Here is a 16,251-nt window from a genome sequence, read left to right on the forward strand (position 1 = left end):
CAAGATAGGATACGTACTTTATTTGGAAGGTTTGCATGAGATCTTAACTGTGCATCATCCTTACTCATATGCATCTGAGTATATGTCAATCAAGGCTACAAAAAGCATGCAAGAGAGGCTGGAGAAGGAAAATGCAACAAAAAGCATGCAAGAGAGGCTGGAGAAGGAAAATGCAACAAAAAGCATGCGAGAGGCTGGAGAAGGAAAATGCAGATCCTTCCCTCATGAAATAATCACTGGCTATGAAAAAAGTACAACAATATGAAAATGGTCAAATATACGAAGACATACTTTCCGAGCACTCGTTCAAGAGATGGAGGCTATCAATATGCGAACCCTGGAACAAATGCAAGTGGTTCACATGTTGAACACTCTCTCTAATTCTCGTCATGTTCCTCTCTACCTAAGAAATAGCTTCAAGGATGGACGAAAATAAAATGGTGTAGATTCATGTAGCCAATCCCAAATACTCTAGAATTCCTTTATAATTTAATCATTCCCATTCAAGAATTCCTTCATAATTTAATCCAAATACATTGCATTGTCTTTTTTTTTCATTTCAATTATTTTGTGTTGTTTTCCATTTGTCCTCTTTATTTCAACTATTAGTGCCAATTTCCATCAGTCAATTCTTTTTATTTTATTTTGTTGGACAGAATAAAACGTTGACATCCTAAAATGTAGAATTAAGGTGCAACTCAAAAATCCTTCAAAAAAAGTTGTTTTGATGTTGGAAAAACATCAAATTGATTATTTTGACTTCGAGATGTATGGATATGGAGAAAAAAAGTGATCTCAAATCCCAAAATAGTAAATCTTGCATCACCTTACATGGACCGTCAATTTTCAAGAGTTTATATGATTGATTTGAACTATATTTGGAGTTTAATATTTTATAATTCGATATGAAAATAGATTTTCACACCAACCTAAAAAAATTTGACACTAAAATTGCATCTTCCAACAAAATATGGAGGAGCGTCTAACTTTGATTGTTGAGGTCGCAACCTTATGCAAACCACACCAATCTGTTTTCGCTTTCAAACCCTGTAGGGTTCCCATGTTCCTTCAAAGAGATTTCTTTGAAATGTTCAAATGTTTCCATGAGGGCTCTGGTTAGTCAAAATGTTCCCATGGGCTCTGGTTTAAACTGACATATTTAGTTTTCTCTATTTCCATTTCATAGGTTTTTCAAATACAATCCAAGAAAGAAAAAGATAGTTCTTATTCTTCTTCTTCGCTACTGCTACCACTGCTGCCGGCAATACTAGTAGTCTGATGGAAATGAAAGGCTAGCACAATTCTCAGTCATGTGGTGACATACAATAAGCCAGTTAGATCAAAGATCCCTTCCAAATTTTTATTAACGCTAGGTATCCATTCACTCATGAGTGAATTGAGCATCAGTGAATAATTTACAGGAAACAAATATAGGTTTTGAAAACCGTGAACGAGCTTTAAAGCACAAACTATAGACATCATCAATAGAAAACAAGGTCCCTGGATATAACCTAAAACTGGGCACTTCCCCTTATCTACAATTAATCACATAGAGAAGATGCCATCAATTTGACCTTGGATACCTTTACATAGAGCTGTGAAGGCTGAACCCACCTCTAAAAGGCTCCAATTGCCTTCTAGGTTGGACTTGTCATGACTCTTGAACCATAATTTCGAATGGAACTTTCGATGTGAAGTGCTTGTTTCCAAACTCTGTAATATTTACAGATTATCATGGAGAGCTGACCTTGTATTGATTTGACAGGGCAACTGTTGATTGCATTACAATCTGTCCTCCTTTTAAAAAAAAATTATTGTAAAGAATAAAGATCAAGCAGATTGCAAGGTGACCTCTCCTGTGGAGCTAAGATTGGCTTCTGCGCTGGCTTCAGGGGTATCTTCTTCACTTGGAGGCACCAGTTGCCAAAACAAAGGCAAGTATTTGTCCCATTCTTTAAGAATCGCAGAGCCTTTCTTACTCCCAGTTTTTTCCTTCAAGATAGGAAAATATTTCAGTGACATCATATAAATATAAGAGAGATTTGTAGATTGACAAGATTGACAAGATTTAAAAGAATGAGATAGAAATTGTTTAAGTAGCTTACCACATGGGCTTCTATAAGGTTCCTCAGTTGCATTTGACCAGCTGGTGCAACCACTCTCTGAATCTTGACGATCTCTTTGTTTGCCTGAGTAAATAGAGGTGGCAAAGAATTTGAAAATATAAGATTCAGGAATAAACCACAACAAAGAACAAAAACTGAGATAAAAATTAAGCTAACGCACTACAGGAAATATGAATTGAGGGTCAATGGATAAACTTTCATCGAATATCTTGAGATATCAAGCCATTAATGTCTAATATTTATTTGCAGTCTCATGTCTAAAGTGCACAAATTGAAATGCTTGTAAAATCCATAGGGCTCACCTTTGGCACAAGGGTGTCATCATCATCAAGAATGTAGACTATACCTCCAGTCATACCAGCAGAAACATTCCTTCCAACTCTGAAAACCAGGATTTTGAGCTTCGACATTCATAAAAATATTTTTGTTTGAATATATATCAAAAGAATAAATACTTACTTGCCAAGGACGACAACACATCCACCAGTCATGTACTCGCAGCAATGGTCACCAGTTCCTTCAACCACGGCTTGAGCCAAAGAATTTCGGACTGCAAACCGCTCCCCTGCTTTCCCCCTGACAAACACTTGGCCCCCAGTTGCTCCATATAGGCAAGTATTTCCAACTATAGCTGCATCCTCTGGACTAAAACCCGTGTTTCCAGCAGGAACAACCACAAGCTCACCACCAGCCATACCCTTCAGAAAAGGAAAACAATTATTGAAACTAAGATTGTACAATTGGGTTTTAGAACATTGCACAAAATTCTTCATTTACTTACCTTTCCCACATAATCATTGGCTTCACCCACAAGTCTAATGTTCATTCCAGGGGTCAAAAAGCAACCGAATGATTGCCCTGCACTCCCTGTGAACCTGAAATATACAGGCTAGTAGGTAAATGCATGGCTAGTACGTAAATGCATGGCCAGAACAAGAAACACAATTTAAAAGGTCAATGAGAAGCAGTGCTTTCTTTCAATGTTATGTGCCAATGAGTTTCTCTTACGTTATATTTAGCTGCCCTGCAAATCCTGTGTCACCATACTTCTTTGCAATTACACCGGCTATGCGACCACATACAGCTCGATCGACATTGTATATTTTGATGGTTTTATTTACAATCTTTTCATTTTCGATCCCATCAGAAATCTGCAAAGAAAGGGAAACATTCTCACCAAACAAATACAAGCAACGAAGCATAAAACTTATAAAACACCAGGAGTGCAAAAGGATCACCATTAACACCTGAATGTCGAGACTTTTCAAGTAGTCAAGACATTAAAAAAACTTCAAGCGCATATGCGGCCATTGAGGAAAAGATTTAGATATCAAACTTAGGTTCATCATCATCATCCAAGCATTATCATAACTATTTGGGATTTGCTACATGAATCTTATTCCGCCATTCTACTCTATCAATGGTCATATCCTCAGTCATACCATAGATCACTATATCTCTTCTCATTACTTTCATCCATGACTTTTTGGGCTTTCCGCTTGCCCTTTTAGAGCCTTCCACTTGAACCAAATATCCCCTTATAAATGGTGTTGTTCTAAGTTGACCCTGCAAATAGCCAGACCACCTAAGTCTACTTTCCCCCATCTTATCACCTTTTGGAGCTACCCCTAAGTTCCCTCAGATGTGTCCATTCCCAATTCTATTATTTTTGTCTTGCCACGCATTCATCTCGACATCCTCATCTCAGCTGAACTTATTCTATAGATATGTTGTTTCTTGACCACCCAATATTCTGTCTCATAAAGTATGGCTGGTCCTACAACCATCCTATAGAAATTCCCCTTTAGTTTCATTAGTATGTTATGATCACATAAACTCCAAAAGCACATCTCCACTTCATCCACCCTACTCTAATCTTGTGTGGAATATCTTCCTCAATCTCTCAGTTCTCATGGATTTTCCAACTCAAGATATCGAAAATAATTTCTTTTAGGTACTTTTTGGCCATCAATCTTAACTAATTCCTGGTTTATAGTCATGCTATTACAGAACCCTTCTTTTTTTTTTGGTGAATATATTATTACTAAAGTTGCATTCTATATATTAAATTTTAGTTCCGATAATTTTAAAACCTTTTAGATTCTAGAGCATCCCTACAAAGTTCTAAATTTGTGTTGACGACGTCTCCAGTATCATCAAAGTATGTCATCTACAAACAATATACACTACGGTATATCATCTTGTAAATGCATACTTAATTCATCCGTAACCAAAGCAAGCGATATGGGCTCAACAGTGACCCCTGAAGTAGGCCTATTGTCAAAGGCATATTTTTAAGTTCACTTTTATAAAATACTACATGTGTAGGTTCTCTTATAAAACATTACATGTTTAGACTACCACAGGCATGTCTTTTTATTAGGAGATGGCTTTAGACAAACAGGCATCCAGGTCCAAACAAATGCAATATAGTTTTCTTTTTCACAAGGCTTTTGGATCACGACAAATGAACTTGGGCATAGAAGGTGCATTATTCTTCAGTTGTAATATACTGTGAAAATAAGAGCAGACAGAAATCTTTAGATCCTTTACACTGTTTGAGAGCAAAGTTCTTGCTCAAGTTTTGATTAAATGATGATTGAGAAATGCAGTTTCAGCGGCAGAATCTCGAGGTACCTGCTAAAGGCACCAAGTATACTTTACTTTTCTTGATCATTACTTGGCATATGCTAGATATCTTATGTTCTTGTCATTGAACAATGAAGAAATATCCTCACGTTCAGAAATCGTAGAAACCTAATCAGCAGTGTAGCAAAATTGCCACCTTACCATAGATTGCAAAGGGTTCTTGGAAATCAAGACCACCATATTCAGAACAAAACTCAAGGCAAGCGTTGGAAAAATGGACCATTATCCTCATTCAACTCATATTCATTAGATTAATAATACTTCATACACAGATGTACATAAGGTGCGAAAACAAGATATACAAGAAAGGGAAAAAGCAGAACAGCAGAAGTAAAGTTCCACCCTTTTTAATTACTTTTCTGTTAGAAAATACTTCCTTTTGAAAAAGTCCATGATTCCATCTCGCATGAGTACAAAATCAAATGGAGAAAGGAAACTAAAGCCAAGCTTCCCAACAAAAGTCTTCCATATAGAGAACCTGTTTTTTCCATGGCCTTCCACCCTTGGGGAAACAGTATGTCCATGTCTTAGTGACACCACTATGCCCACTTTATACAGATCATTGAGGGATATAAAGAAAAGAAATTACTTCTTACCTCTTGATCTGAGAGCAAAATGTCATCAAGAACAGGTCCATTCGTATGAACATCCTGATTTCTGATTGCGGTGCTACTCAACTTTGGCAACCCAACATTCTGAGAAACCAACAAAGATACCATATCAAGAACAGAGAGGCATGTATAACTTACAAAGCAGTTCTGTTCTATTACTCATGCCCAAACTCACATGCAAGTCACACAGAAATCATGCACATATAGGGGGAGAAGTGCACATAGACATAATAAGCAAGTGCACATGCATGTTGCCAAAGAAACTGTAAAACCATACAGAGAGAATGTAGCTGAGATCAAGGTGTTGAGTCTTCATCAAGGAAATATTTCTCGGTCTAAGCAAATCCGTTCGACCAATGATGTCATCTAACTTTTCATAACCAAGTTGTGCAAGCATGCCTCTCACCTGGAAAGAGATAAAGATTCCATTGAATCGTGCAGCATAATGGGTGTCATGCCACACAAGAAATGCAATTAGAGTTTCATGTATCAGACCATGAAATTGATAGAGGAAAGGATTCAATATTTTTATCTAATGGAGACTATTGACGTTCTCATTGGGACATTTCTTTTTCTTTTATCATGCACATTTTTTGTCAATGCTCAACACAGCATGTCACTAAGGTCTGGAAGATAATCACCTCCTCTGCAACATATAAAAAGAAGTTGACGAGATCTCCGGGGACACCAGGAAAACGGGCACGTAGCTCTTCTCTCTTAATAGCAACCAAAGTAGAATTAGGAATTTGAATAATGAAACCAAGTCAAACTCAAAAGAGAAAAAGATTTACAAGATTACCTGACTAGCAACACCAACAGGACAGTTATTTGTATGGCAAATTCGGGCCATTATGCAGCCTGTAGCAATCATAGCCACAGAACCAAACCCATACTCATCTGCACCCATTGCTGCAGCCATTATAACATCTACTCCACTCTTGAATCCTCCATCAACTCTGAGAATTACCCTCTCCCTAAGTCCATTTTCAATAAGTGTCTGCACAAGTAAAAACAAGTACTTTTTGAATATAAATGTTCTTGTGAAATTAGGCCATGTATGAAGCAAACATAAAAACATATTTCAGATGATAAACCTGATGAGTTTCTGTTAATCCAAGTTCCCAAGGGCCACCAGCATGCTTGATGGAACTTACAGGGCTTGCTCCAGTTCCACCATCGTGCCCAGATATCTACAATAAAAACGATTCGAACTCAACTTAAACTTTCGTGAATATTCAAGCATAAAGACAATGCTATTCTCAATCACATATCTTTACACACAACAACCACAGAGATGCTACTAGGAATAAAATTCTACATCACTCAAAGTGTGAATACATAAAAACATGCACTGAAACTACAGCTTATCCTGACTAATCCTGAAGGAATAGAGTGAGGATGGTGTTAAAATAACAGAAGATAAAAGACAAGTTCACTATTGTTCATATGTAGCACGATTTGTTGATCTATTCTATCTGCTTATTGAATAGTTCCTCATAATGCCAAGTAGGAGAAAATAATCATTAATATTGTCATGGATAACTAAAAAATTCAACTATATATTTTTTTGAAAGCATAAAGGAAATTTGAGGTGCCTCATAGGTATTTTGACTTGGGGAAAGATACTCGCTTATGGTGTCCTTCGGTGTATATATTTCCATGCATTTCAAAATGCACATTTCAATGTGCATATCCCAAAGACCCACACTAAGAACAGAGAAACATACAGGAGATGTGAGATAGCCACAAGGAAGACCAGTGTAGGATAGATGATGTAGGAATTTTGTTCAGATGGAAAACATCATGCAAAATATAAATTGGTCAATCACAAAATGGGAATGATTATGAGTAAACACAAGATCATTTGAAGTCATAAAACGCTTACGCTATTTTGCACTCACTTCTAGAAGGTGGAAACATTCTTTATATCATAACCAGTGAAACACAAAAGATAGAAGAATTTACTCAAATCTCTAGGTGCTATTAAACCTTCAGATCTGCACAAGTGTTTCTTACATAGACTTCTGTTCTTGTTATCCAAGTGCACTAAATGAATAAATGGGGAATATAGACCCAACACAGATCATGTTATGACACAATTCACGGAGTGCATGCGGATTTCATATCAATACAAAAACCACATTTTAGTTTGCCACGTGCCACAAACAAATCACAAAAAATATGAATCTGTAATGCAAAGCATCCATTTCAAATAGAATTGCTGGGGAACTCACTTACTACAGTATCACTGTAAAGTGGCAGGCTATCCATCTTACACATGGGCAATATGATAAAACGAAGAATTGAGTGGTGACATCACAACACCAAAACTACTCTAGGCACTCATGGGAAATCCAGGCCCAGAGGTCGATAGAATTTCGGGGATAGTAGGTGGCAGGTTCTAAAATCGTTCTCGGGCCCTACTGGTTTCCGTGACTTGGTTACATCAGAGGTCTCTTCTTTCTTGACAGGGGTGAGGATCTTTGTGGTGTCATTCTCAGTGCCACCTACAGTAGAAGTTGACTCTCCTACTATCATTTGTTGGGATTCGAAAGCATCCCCTATCCCGTGGCTACACAGATGACATGGATGAAATTTAATTTTTGACTCCACTGGTGTATATTCTGCCATGGGGGACCACATTCACTGCCTCTAAATATTCAGAGTACATGGTCCCTGTACTTTCCCTGCTTCTCTTGTTAATAATGTTATCCCATCTCCACTTTTCCCTCATTCCTTCGCTTCTTTGGTACATGACTCACTTTATTTGTACTCTCAGGTATAACTTGTCTACCCTTTTTCAAACAATTTTCCATCACAAAAAAAAAATTAGTTGGGAAAATGAACAGTTCAAATCCATCAATCTAATGAATCAATGTCTATGAAATAAATGAGAATGAAGATTTTGGCTTGATATTTAACAAAACAAAACTAGATTCTTCAGTGTTATATAAATGGGATTTTCAGGTTTCTTTTGTAACTAACAGTTTATTTGTTGTGATCTCTCTAAACTATTCAGAATGAGTTCTATCATTCGTGAATGATAGAATCCTTAGGGAAATTTCTGGAATTACACCCTCTAGTACCAATACACATTTCAATAAATGTTTCAAAACAAATTACAAGTACCTGTATTACATCAGCGTTGCCCTTGGCAACTCCAGAAGCAACAGTGCCGATGCCAGCTTCTGCTACAAGTTTCACAGAGACCTTAGCCATTGGATTGATCTGCTCACTCAGAAGATATCACCAACTGCCTCTCAAGGATGATCAAAGCCATAAAAGACAATAAAAGGAAAAACAAACCATAAACATGACAACGATCTGAAAACTAAGAGAAACTCGAATTGTGTTTTTCTTTATGGCTGGGCAACATCAAGCAGAATATGCTATATGTAAAGGAACATAGCCAACAATGGCCGGCTCATTGATACCTGATGCAGATCAAAGATCAATTGGGCCAGATCTTCAATAGAGTAAATGTCATGATGTGGAGGTGGAGATATGAGAGGAACCCCAGGCTTGGAATTTCGCAGTCGTGCTATGTAAGCACTAACTTTTTTCCCAGGAAGTTGGCCCCCTTCTCCAGGCTTTGCTCCTTGGGCAATTTTGATTTCCAACTGATCCGCATTCACTAAAAATGTTGGAGTGACACCAAACCTTCCGGAAGCAACCTGATATATTGGTAGAAGAAATAAAAATGAAATGAGTGACCTCCAGGGAAGACAATCATTTTTTTTGGGGATGGTGTAACCACAAGGGAATACATTACTATGTCCAAGATAACTATATCAGCTCACCAGTTAAGCATAAGCAAGAGGATCATTCCATAAGAGGAAGTGCAAGAAAGGGAAAGCACATGAGCAAGAATATATATATATATATATATATATATATATATATATATATATATATATATATATATATATATATATATGGTGAATTCTTGTCCATTTTACTAAGAGAAAAGAAAGACAAATACTTTGTAATTGGCTAATTACAACATCTAAATTCCATTAAAAACAAAATCAAAACAACCAGCCAATAGTTTTATGGTAGTCCTTATAAATACCACAAAGAATGAACCAGACACATCCCCTAAGAAAGACTTTGGTGTATGCACCTGTTTGATTGCACTTGTTGCAGTGTCACCATTTTGGAGACCTTTAAGGTGTGGCAGTGTTGGTGAGTATCCATCAACAACATCTGTGAGAGGACTCCAACGAATTGGATCCTGGACAAAGAAAACCCATTCAAACATGTATATGCATAAAAAACCTTTAGGACAAGTAGATGCAACTTAAAGAACAGAAATACTTCAGTTTTGCCTACTGTTCTGAAAAGGTGTAAAAGAGTTGGCGATTAGTAGTTTGGTAATCTCATGGAAGGAAATACAACCTCACCACCTTCCCCGGAATTTGATTTCCCACCCAATCTATTCATGGCAATTGCAATTGCTTCGTGAGTTTCTCTACTAATTGCTCCAAGTGACATCCCACCAGTGCAGAACCGCTGGACAATTGAAGAAGCTGATTCAACCTTCCCGACAGGAATTGGAGGCCGGTCACTCTTGAACTCAAGCAGATCACGGAGAACCTAAATAAAAGAAGGCATGAATTACAGGCTGCCATCACATTAATTATGTTAATGAACAGCAAAAACAAAGAAATTCAAAAAAACTTCTTCCCATAGGAAAAAGAGATCTTAAAAACTTCCTCTCACATTCACAGGTCGGTTGGCAAGATGTTGTTGATAAACTGCAAAAGCACTTTCACTTTTCTGGCGAATAGCTTTATGGAGCAGCTTTGACATCTCAGGGTTGTTACCATGATATTCTCCTTTTAATATGCACATAAGAACAGATTTACAATTACAGTAATTCTTTGTGCATGGATACAAGAAATTGACGAAAGTTTCTAGGATAACTAAACAGTAAAAAATCCTATTGGTACATCCTAAGAATGGTAAAGGAAATTACATTAAGAAAAGAAGTCGATTCAGCAAGGTCAATCAATCTTAATATTGCATAAGTAATAATCCCTTTTCAAAGATTACGCATGAAACCAAGAAACTAACATCAAGTAAATGCTAAGAAATTTCCCATACTGGCAGTTCATAAGTTACTAGCCGCTTTAAATGCAAAGGGCAGTTTACTACTACAAAAGCATTTCTTACTACATTGACAACAAAGAGAAAACCAGGAAAAAAAAAGGAAAAAGGTAATAATGAGAAAATTACACTGAACAAAGAGCAGAACCACTGAGAAAATAAATCTCATCATACTAGTTTTTTCATCATGGACTTTCTTTACTTGAATGCATTTGTCCACTAGTGGTAATGTCTTTGTACTCTGTCTAAGGCAAAGCATGTTGCTCACTCTAATATCGTAAATTTGATGGTCGTGGCGATGTGATTAGAGTTTTGGGGATCATAGGTATCACTATCCACGAAGAGCACTGGATGCTCATGAAGTTGCAATATAATAGGGCCCATCACTTCCCACTTCCTCTCTCTCCCTCTGTAAGAGAGTATAAACCAGGTTACTAAAAGAAGGTTCCACACGTGCAAGAATCTAGTTCATGAATCATGACCATCTCATATTCACTGTAGAGGTCAGTGAGAAGGCACAATATCCTCTTTTCTTCAGGTCGGATTATGTGTGTAGAGGTTCCTTATGAACACTGACAAGGGGATGCACAGATGGCTAAATTCCTCCCACATGCCCCAAAGTGTTCCATAATATTATCGTGTAATGGCAACATCTTTGAGTTGCAATGATCTTTTGATTATGTTCCAGAATTCTTCAGCAGAAGATAGGAAGCCCCAAAGTGTACCATAATATTATCATGTAATGGCAACATATTTGAGTTGCAATGATCTTTTGATTATTTTCCAGGCTTCTTCAGAGTAGATAGGAAGAAAATGCCACTACTACCATGCAGCTCCATGGAGTTTAGAAGCCATAATTATAATGGACTTATTGACATCTCATTTGTAAATTTGGAATTTGAGGCCTTATGGTTATTGAGTTGTCCCAACAAAACTAAACTGTTTATTTTCCCTATAAAAAAACTGAAATCAAGCCCAAGAATTATATTTAGCTAGATCGTGGCTCTTTGCAGACAAGGGCTTGCAAGTTTACCAGGATTTTCCGCTGTCAGCCAACTCATAGGGAGGGCCAGAGTGCCACTAAACAACCTAGGCTGGGTAGAGGTATGGGCTTCTCTACTCATACGAGCTGAGACAGATGTGAAGATATTCCCTCACTCCCCCTTTCTGGTTTCTTTAGTGGGGCTTATTCTTTCATAACAAGCATATGTTTTCACTAAGAGGCAGTAGAATGAATTGTAAATCGTTATTCTGACATAATGGACAAGAAAGAATAAGATCATGCAATATGACCGCATCAGCAAGAGAAGAGATGCATAAACATTAACAATGGAGAATAGTGAGACTTAGTGTTCCAGACACCTTTCCCAATGATCTACAACAGCATCATAAAGATGGTAAGTTCCCTGAAATATAATGTACAAAGGAAAATAATTACATAGAATAAATCCCCCGCCCCCCTCCCCACCCCAAAAACAAAAAACAAGTCTATTAATTGAATCGAGCCTTTCATTGATAAAGGAAAAACTGTTATACTTATTGTTTGCTTTTATTTTAAGCGCTATGGATGTTTTGGCACTTTTTCTTTGACAAGTGGGTTCTAAAAGTCTGTGGCCCATGTATGTAGGAGCTGACCAGGATGGGCCATTTTCACTCCTCAATGGGCAGAAGGAAAAAGGACCCTATGAAGGAAATTTGGTCTGCCTAAATGCAGCGTAAGAAAATAATAAAACTTAACTTCTCTAAAACACTGGAATTCAATGGAATTTACTGAAATCTAAAGGCCGTCATCAGCCTCTTGGGATACTCCTATTTGTGTAAAATTTACCATCAGAAATATGCACACAAGAGCAAGAACCAGGCATTCCCATAATCCCAAACAACATTAAAGAAATTCCAGTGGCAAAACTTGTTGTGAACAAAAAAACTCCGCACATCATCAACTATGATTTATTGGATGTTATCTTAGTTTCCAGGACAATAAAAATCTACTGAAATTCTAGTCCTTTTAACCAACATACTGGATCTTGGAAGATAAAAATCTCCTTCTAGGATGGCATCACCACACATAAAAGTAGCAATTCCTAGTAAGTTGGAGGTGACTCATACTGAAAATTGCTACCTCCAGCACCTCTCTAATGACTCTACCTAGAAGATAATTACCAAGATGATGGAGGTCTATTAAGAAAGAACAACTTAATAGTTACACTACTATTCACCAAACAATTCAAGCTATGTTGAATTTGCTACCTCCTTGACGGAAATTAATAAACCCGAAATTCTCCAGCCTCTTTGCTGTATCCTCCGAAAAAGCCCTGACCCAAAAAGATAGAGTTTCTCTCGCCAACTGCAAATAATGGTAACTATTTACATAAGTACTTGGGTTAATCAAATGATTCCAAATGTTCATGGAATGAAGGTTGCGTGCATTAAAATTGAAATAGCAGACATTCAAAAGAAGCTAAAGCCATTTAAGTATGAATAAATATGACAACTAAGCAATGCAGACCTAATGCTACTGTGAAAGAAAATTTAACTATTGCAAATATAATTAAGGATTTAGAGGAAATCTGGAAATATTCGGCACCACTTTTACAGCTGAGGGAAATAACTTTGACTTTGAATATGGATAATAATGAGAAACTATCAGAACATTTTGGTGGTTCAGGAAAAAGCATACAACTGCTACTCGCAGCTACAGAAGTTAACCATAACTCCTTGGTGTGGAAGTAACAGCTCACCGATGTGAAGCCCTAGAAGTTCTAGAGGCCATAGAGAATCCATGTAACCTTATTATAGTTTCAAGAGATATGATAACTCAAGTTAATATTCTAAAGTTAATACCATAAGGAGATCCTTCCTCCATCTCAAGCTTAATGGAGCGAATGATTCAATGTGTTCGAAAATATTCTAGCTAGGCCATGACTAAAAGAGATCACATAGTTTTTTATTTACCAACTCTTGTGCAGATAATAAACATGTTCGTGATGTCTACATTAAACTACATCACTCAGTTTCTTAATGTTTATTGATACCAGAAAAGTTTATCTTACATCTGATTTTATTGATAGAATGCACATACTATGCTCTTGTGGGAGCAAGATTGTACACTTACTACCCCAGCTAAAAGAGCTACTTGGGAGGATTTTTCTGATATGAAATTTTGGGATCTTCTTAAAAATAACTAGATGATTTAGAAAAAAGAAAATTGGATTTTGGTTCTTCAACAATTAGATTTCACCCCCGAAAAATTGGAGATCTTTGTTCAATCTTTGGAAGTTATTTTATTCAGGCACATAGAAAGTGCGATTTTAAATTTTTTTTTCTTTTCTGAGATCAGTCACAAGCAGAAGAGGTTACATCCCCAAATTTTGGGGTTCTAAAAATATTCCTAGAAAGGGATTTACCTGATAGAGTAATTGAGTAAATGAACAGTATGCTCCCCTGACAGCGTAGAATCTTTTGACTTGTCAATAATGGAATTTTTCAATAACAGCATTAACCGTAGTTAGCAATATGTGTAATGGCATTATATCAGTTATCCAAAAAATCTGTCTTATTTCGGTTTTGTTCCAAAAATGGAGCCCAAAAATTTGGTCAAACAAAACGGAGCACCAGAAAATTCTCGAGTGAAAATACATAATTGGTTCAGATTTGACTGAAAAAGTGGAACTATAAAGATGGGTATATATGTGTATACATATATCTAAGGGGGCCAATGCTTAATTATATTAACTTTCAATGAAGAACTAAGAGTTTCACTTCATATTGTAAGTAATTAACTAATTAACCAACATTAATACCTTGTTGCTATTCATAAGGACATAGCAAACTGACAAAAATAACAACTACGAACAATTTAAGGCACTTCTGAAGATTTTTTTTGTGAACTTCTTTGTTAATGATACAATATAGTAAAATTTCAGTTTCTTAAAAAAACAAATATGAGTTGTTTTTGTGTTATTCTGCAAAACAGTTCTTTTATGCAAAACAGTTCTTTTAAAACTGTTCTAAGAAAATAGGGGTGTTTCTGAAAAACCGTGTTTTGAATCTTGTTTTGATACGCATTAGACAAGCTTAAGATTCAGAGACAAATAGATTGTTGTCAAGATTGATTCTCAGGTAAACTTGCATGGTTTCAAACAGTAAGTCACAATCAGTCATTAACATCTTCGCAGAAACATTAATGTGTCAGAAAATTATGTAAGCCTTCTTGAAAGTAAAATAAACTTTGTTTCACACATAATGGTACTCACTTCATCGAATGTTAGTCCGCCAATACTGGAAACACTTCCAGAAAAAGCAAGATCCACAACTTCCTGTCCAAGTCCATAAATTTCAAATATTTGTGCCCCACAGTAGCTGGTATAAATTGAATGAGAAGAAGTTAGTAGAAAGATCCACACTAGAATATCTTTTCAAAAGAAGACCCCCAACATTTATATTTCATGTAGAACTATGATAAGTTATTGCACTATTCTAAAGTAGCTCACAAGAGAGCTATCATAATACACAAGAATCTCACAATACATACCTTGAAAGTAGAGAGATACCCATCTTAGAAAGTATCTTTAGCAGGCCTGACTTCACAGCCTGCAATGTCTCAGGAAAAATAGGAATATCAAAACCAGGACATTGGGAGGAATAGCCACTACTCAAATAGTAAATGAAATTTCGTGGTGTAATAGTAACATCTATGCATTGCACGAAACAAAAACAAACATTGACTTATTGAACGAATCCAGTAAGAAAGAAATGAAATGGACAGAGAAGTACAAATTGTTATGGAAGACAATACAAGGTCAGGTGCTTCACATAAGGTGACTTAGTCCAAAGTAACATTGCGGCGTGCCAATACCCATGTATGACTGTCCGATATTTGGGTAACATCGCAGAACTTTCCGAAGACAAATCTAAAAGTGCTAGATTTGGCTGTTTAAATAAGACATAATTTATATATTTTTTCCCATTTTTAATTATTTTATCTTTTAAATTATCTTTTATAACATATTTCTTTTATTAGACAAAGTGACAGTCAGTCTGCAGCTAACCAAGTCAATCTGGTCTAATCTCAGTCCAGCACCCAGTCCAGGTTTTTCAAACTATGCTCCTACTAGGTTCACAGAAGCAATGACAACTTAATCAATTTAAGTGCTTAGTCATGCCAGTCAACGAGTAAAACCAAACAATGAAGAATAAAATGAGGCTGTCGTATTAACAGTTCCTAATGAAGATATAATTGTTTCCTATACTATCAAACAGCTTCACAGGAAAATGGACTTCCTTGCATTAAATTTTCCTTACAAATTTTAGATCAAGTATATGAACAATGTTGCTAAAATACTGGAACATAACTAACTTATTATATACCTTGCAAAAATTATTTTGGGCCTGTTCGATAGTGACAGTAGGCATCTTCCCATTTCTCATCATATTCACAGTCTTTGAGCTCAAACGCCACTGGCGGCAGGTTTCCAAGGCCAAATATGGGCAGACCGCACTAAATAAATAAATACAAAGCTTACATTAATAACTGCATACAATAACAAATAAAAATCCCCTCTATGAATTGTACAATAAAAAACCAAGAAATACACCAAGCAAGAGAATGCATAGTAGGTATGATTAATTGGAATTTAAAAACATGCAAATTGAGTAGAATGAAGACAAACTTCACATCTCCTAGCTTGCATCAAGGGAATCATAGTCACTTCAATAAATTATCATAAGTATCATAATCATGTCCAGAAGAGTAA

General features: G+C 36.4%; 1 protein-coding gene across 4 annotated transcripts in view; it reads right to left on the reverse strand.

Annotated features, from left to right (window-relative positions):
* Positions 1 to 1,334: 1,334 nt before the first annotated feature.
* LOC18444596 (ferredoxin-dependent glutamate synthase, chloroplastic) overlaps positions 1,335 to 16,251 on the reverse strand; it is a 45,817-nt gene continuing 30,900 nt past the window's right edge. For 3 of the 4 annotated variants that reach the window (XM_006854762.4, XM_088861243.1, XM_088861234.1), the window contains 20 exons: positions 15,866 to 15,995; positions 15,030 to 15,088; positions 14,752 to 14,857; positions 12,746 to 12,842; positions 10,109 to 10,224; positions 9,785 to 9,982; positions 9,510 to 9,620; positions 8,821 to 9,060; positions 8,516 to 8,614; positions 6,481 to 6,576; positions 6,186 to 6,383; positions 6,028 to 6,102; positions 5,664 to 5,792; positions 5,372 to 5,470; positions 3,135 to 3,277; positions 2,908 to 3,001; positions 2,586 to 2,824; positions 2,429 to 2,507; positions 2,106 to 2,189; positions 1,335 to 1,992 (listed from right to left, as the gene is read on the reverse strand). In XM_006854762.4, the coding sequence (XP_006854824.1) occupies positions 1,831 to 1,992; positions 2,106 to 2,189; positions 2,429 to 2,507; positions 2,586 to 2,824; positions 2,908 to 3,001; positions 3,135 to 3,277; positions 5,372 to 5,470; positions 5,664 to 5,792; positions 6,028 to 6,102; positions 6,186 to 6,383; positions 6,481 to 6,576; positions 8,516 to 8,614; positions 8,821 to 9,060; positions 9,510 to 9,620; positions 9,785 to 9,982; positions 10,109 to 10,224; positions 12,746 to 12,842; positions 14,752 to 14,857; positions 15,030 to 15,088; positions 15,866 to 15,995 (2,554 nt within the window). In that variant the 3' untranslated portion in view covers positions 1,335 to 1,830. Of the gene's footprint in view, positions 1,993 to 2,105; positions 2,190 to 2,428; positions 2,508 to 2,585; positions 2,825 to 2,907; positions 3,002 to 3,134; positions 3,278 to 5,371; positions 5,471 to 5,663; positions 5,793 to 6,027; positions 6,103 to 6,185; positions 6,384 to 6,480; positions 6,577 to 8,515; positions 8,640 to 8,820; positions 9,061 to 9,509; positions 9,621 to 9,784; positions 9,983 to 10,108; positions 10,225 to 12,745; positions 12,843 to 14,751; positions 14,858 to 15,029; positions 15,089 to 15,865; positions 15,996 to 16,251 lie in introns of all 4 variants that reach the window. The other variant, XR_016051590.1, reaches the window with a different exon arrangement.

The sequence above is a fragment of the Amborella trichopoda genome, chromosome 1, assembly GCF_054954075.1.
Source record: "Amborella trichopoda isolate Santa Cruz 75 chromosome 1, AtrichopodaSantaCruz75HAP2 v2.0, whole genome shotgun sequence".
Classification (NCBI taxonomy): Eukaryota; Viridiplantae; Streptophyta; class Magnoliopsida; order Amborellales; family Amborellaceae; genus Amborella; species Amborella trichopoda.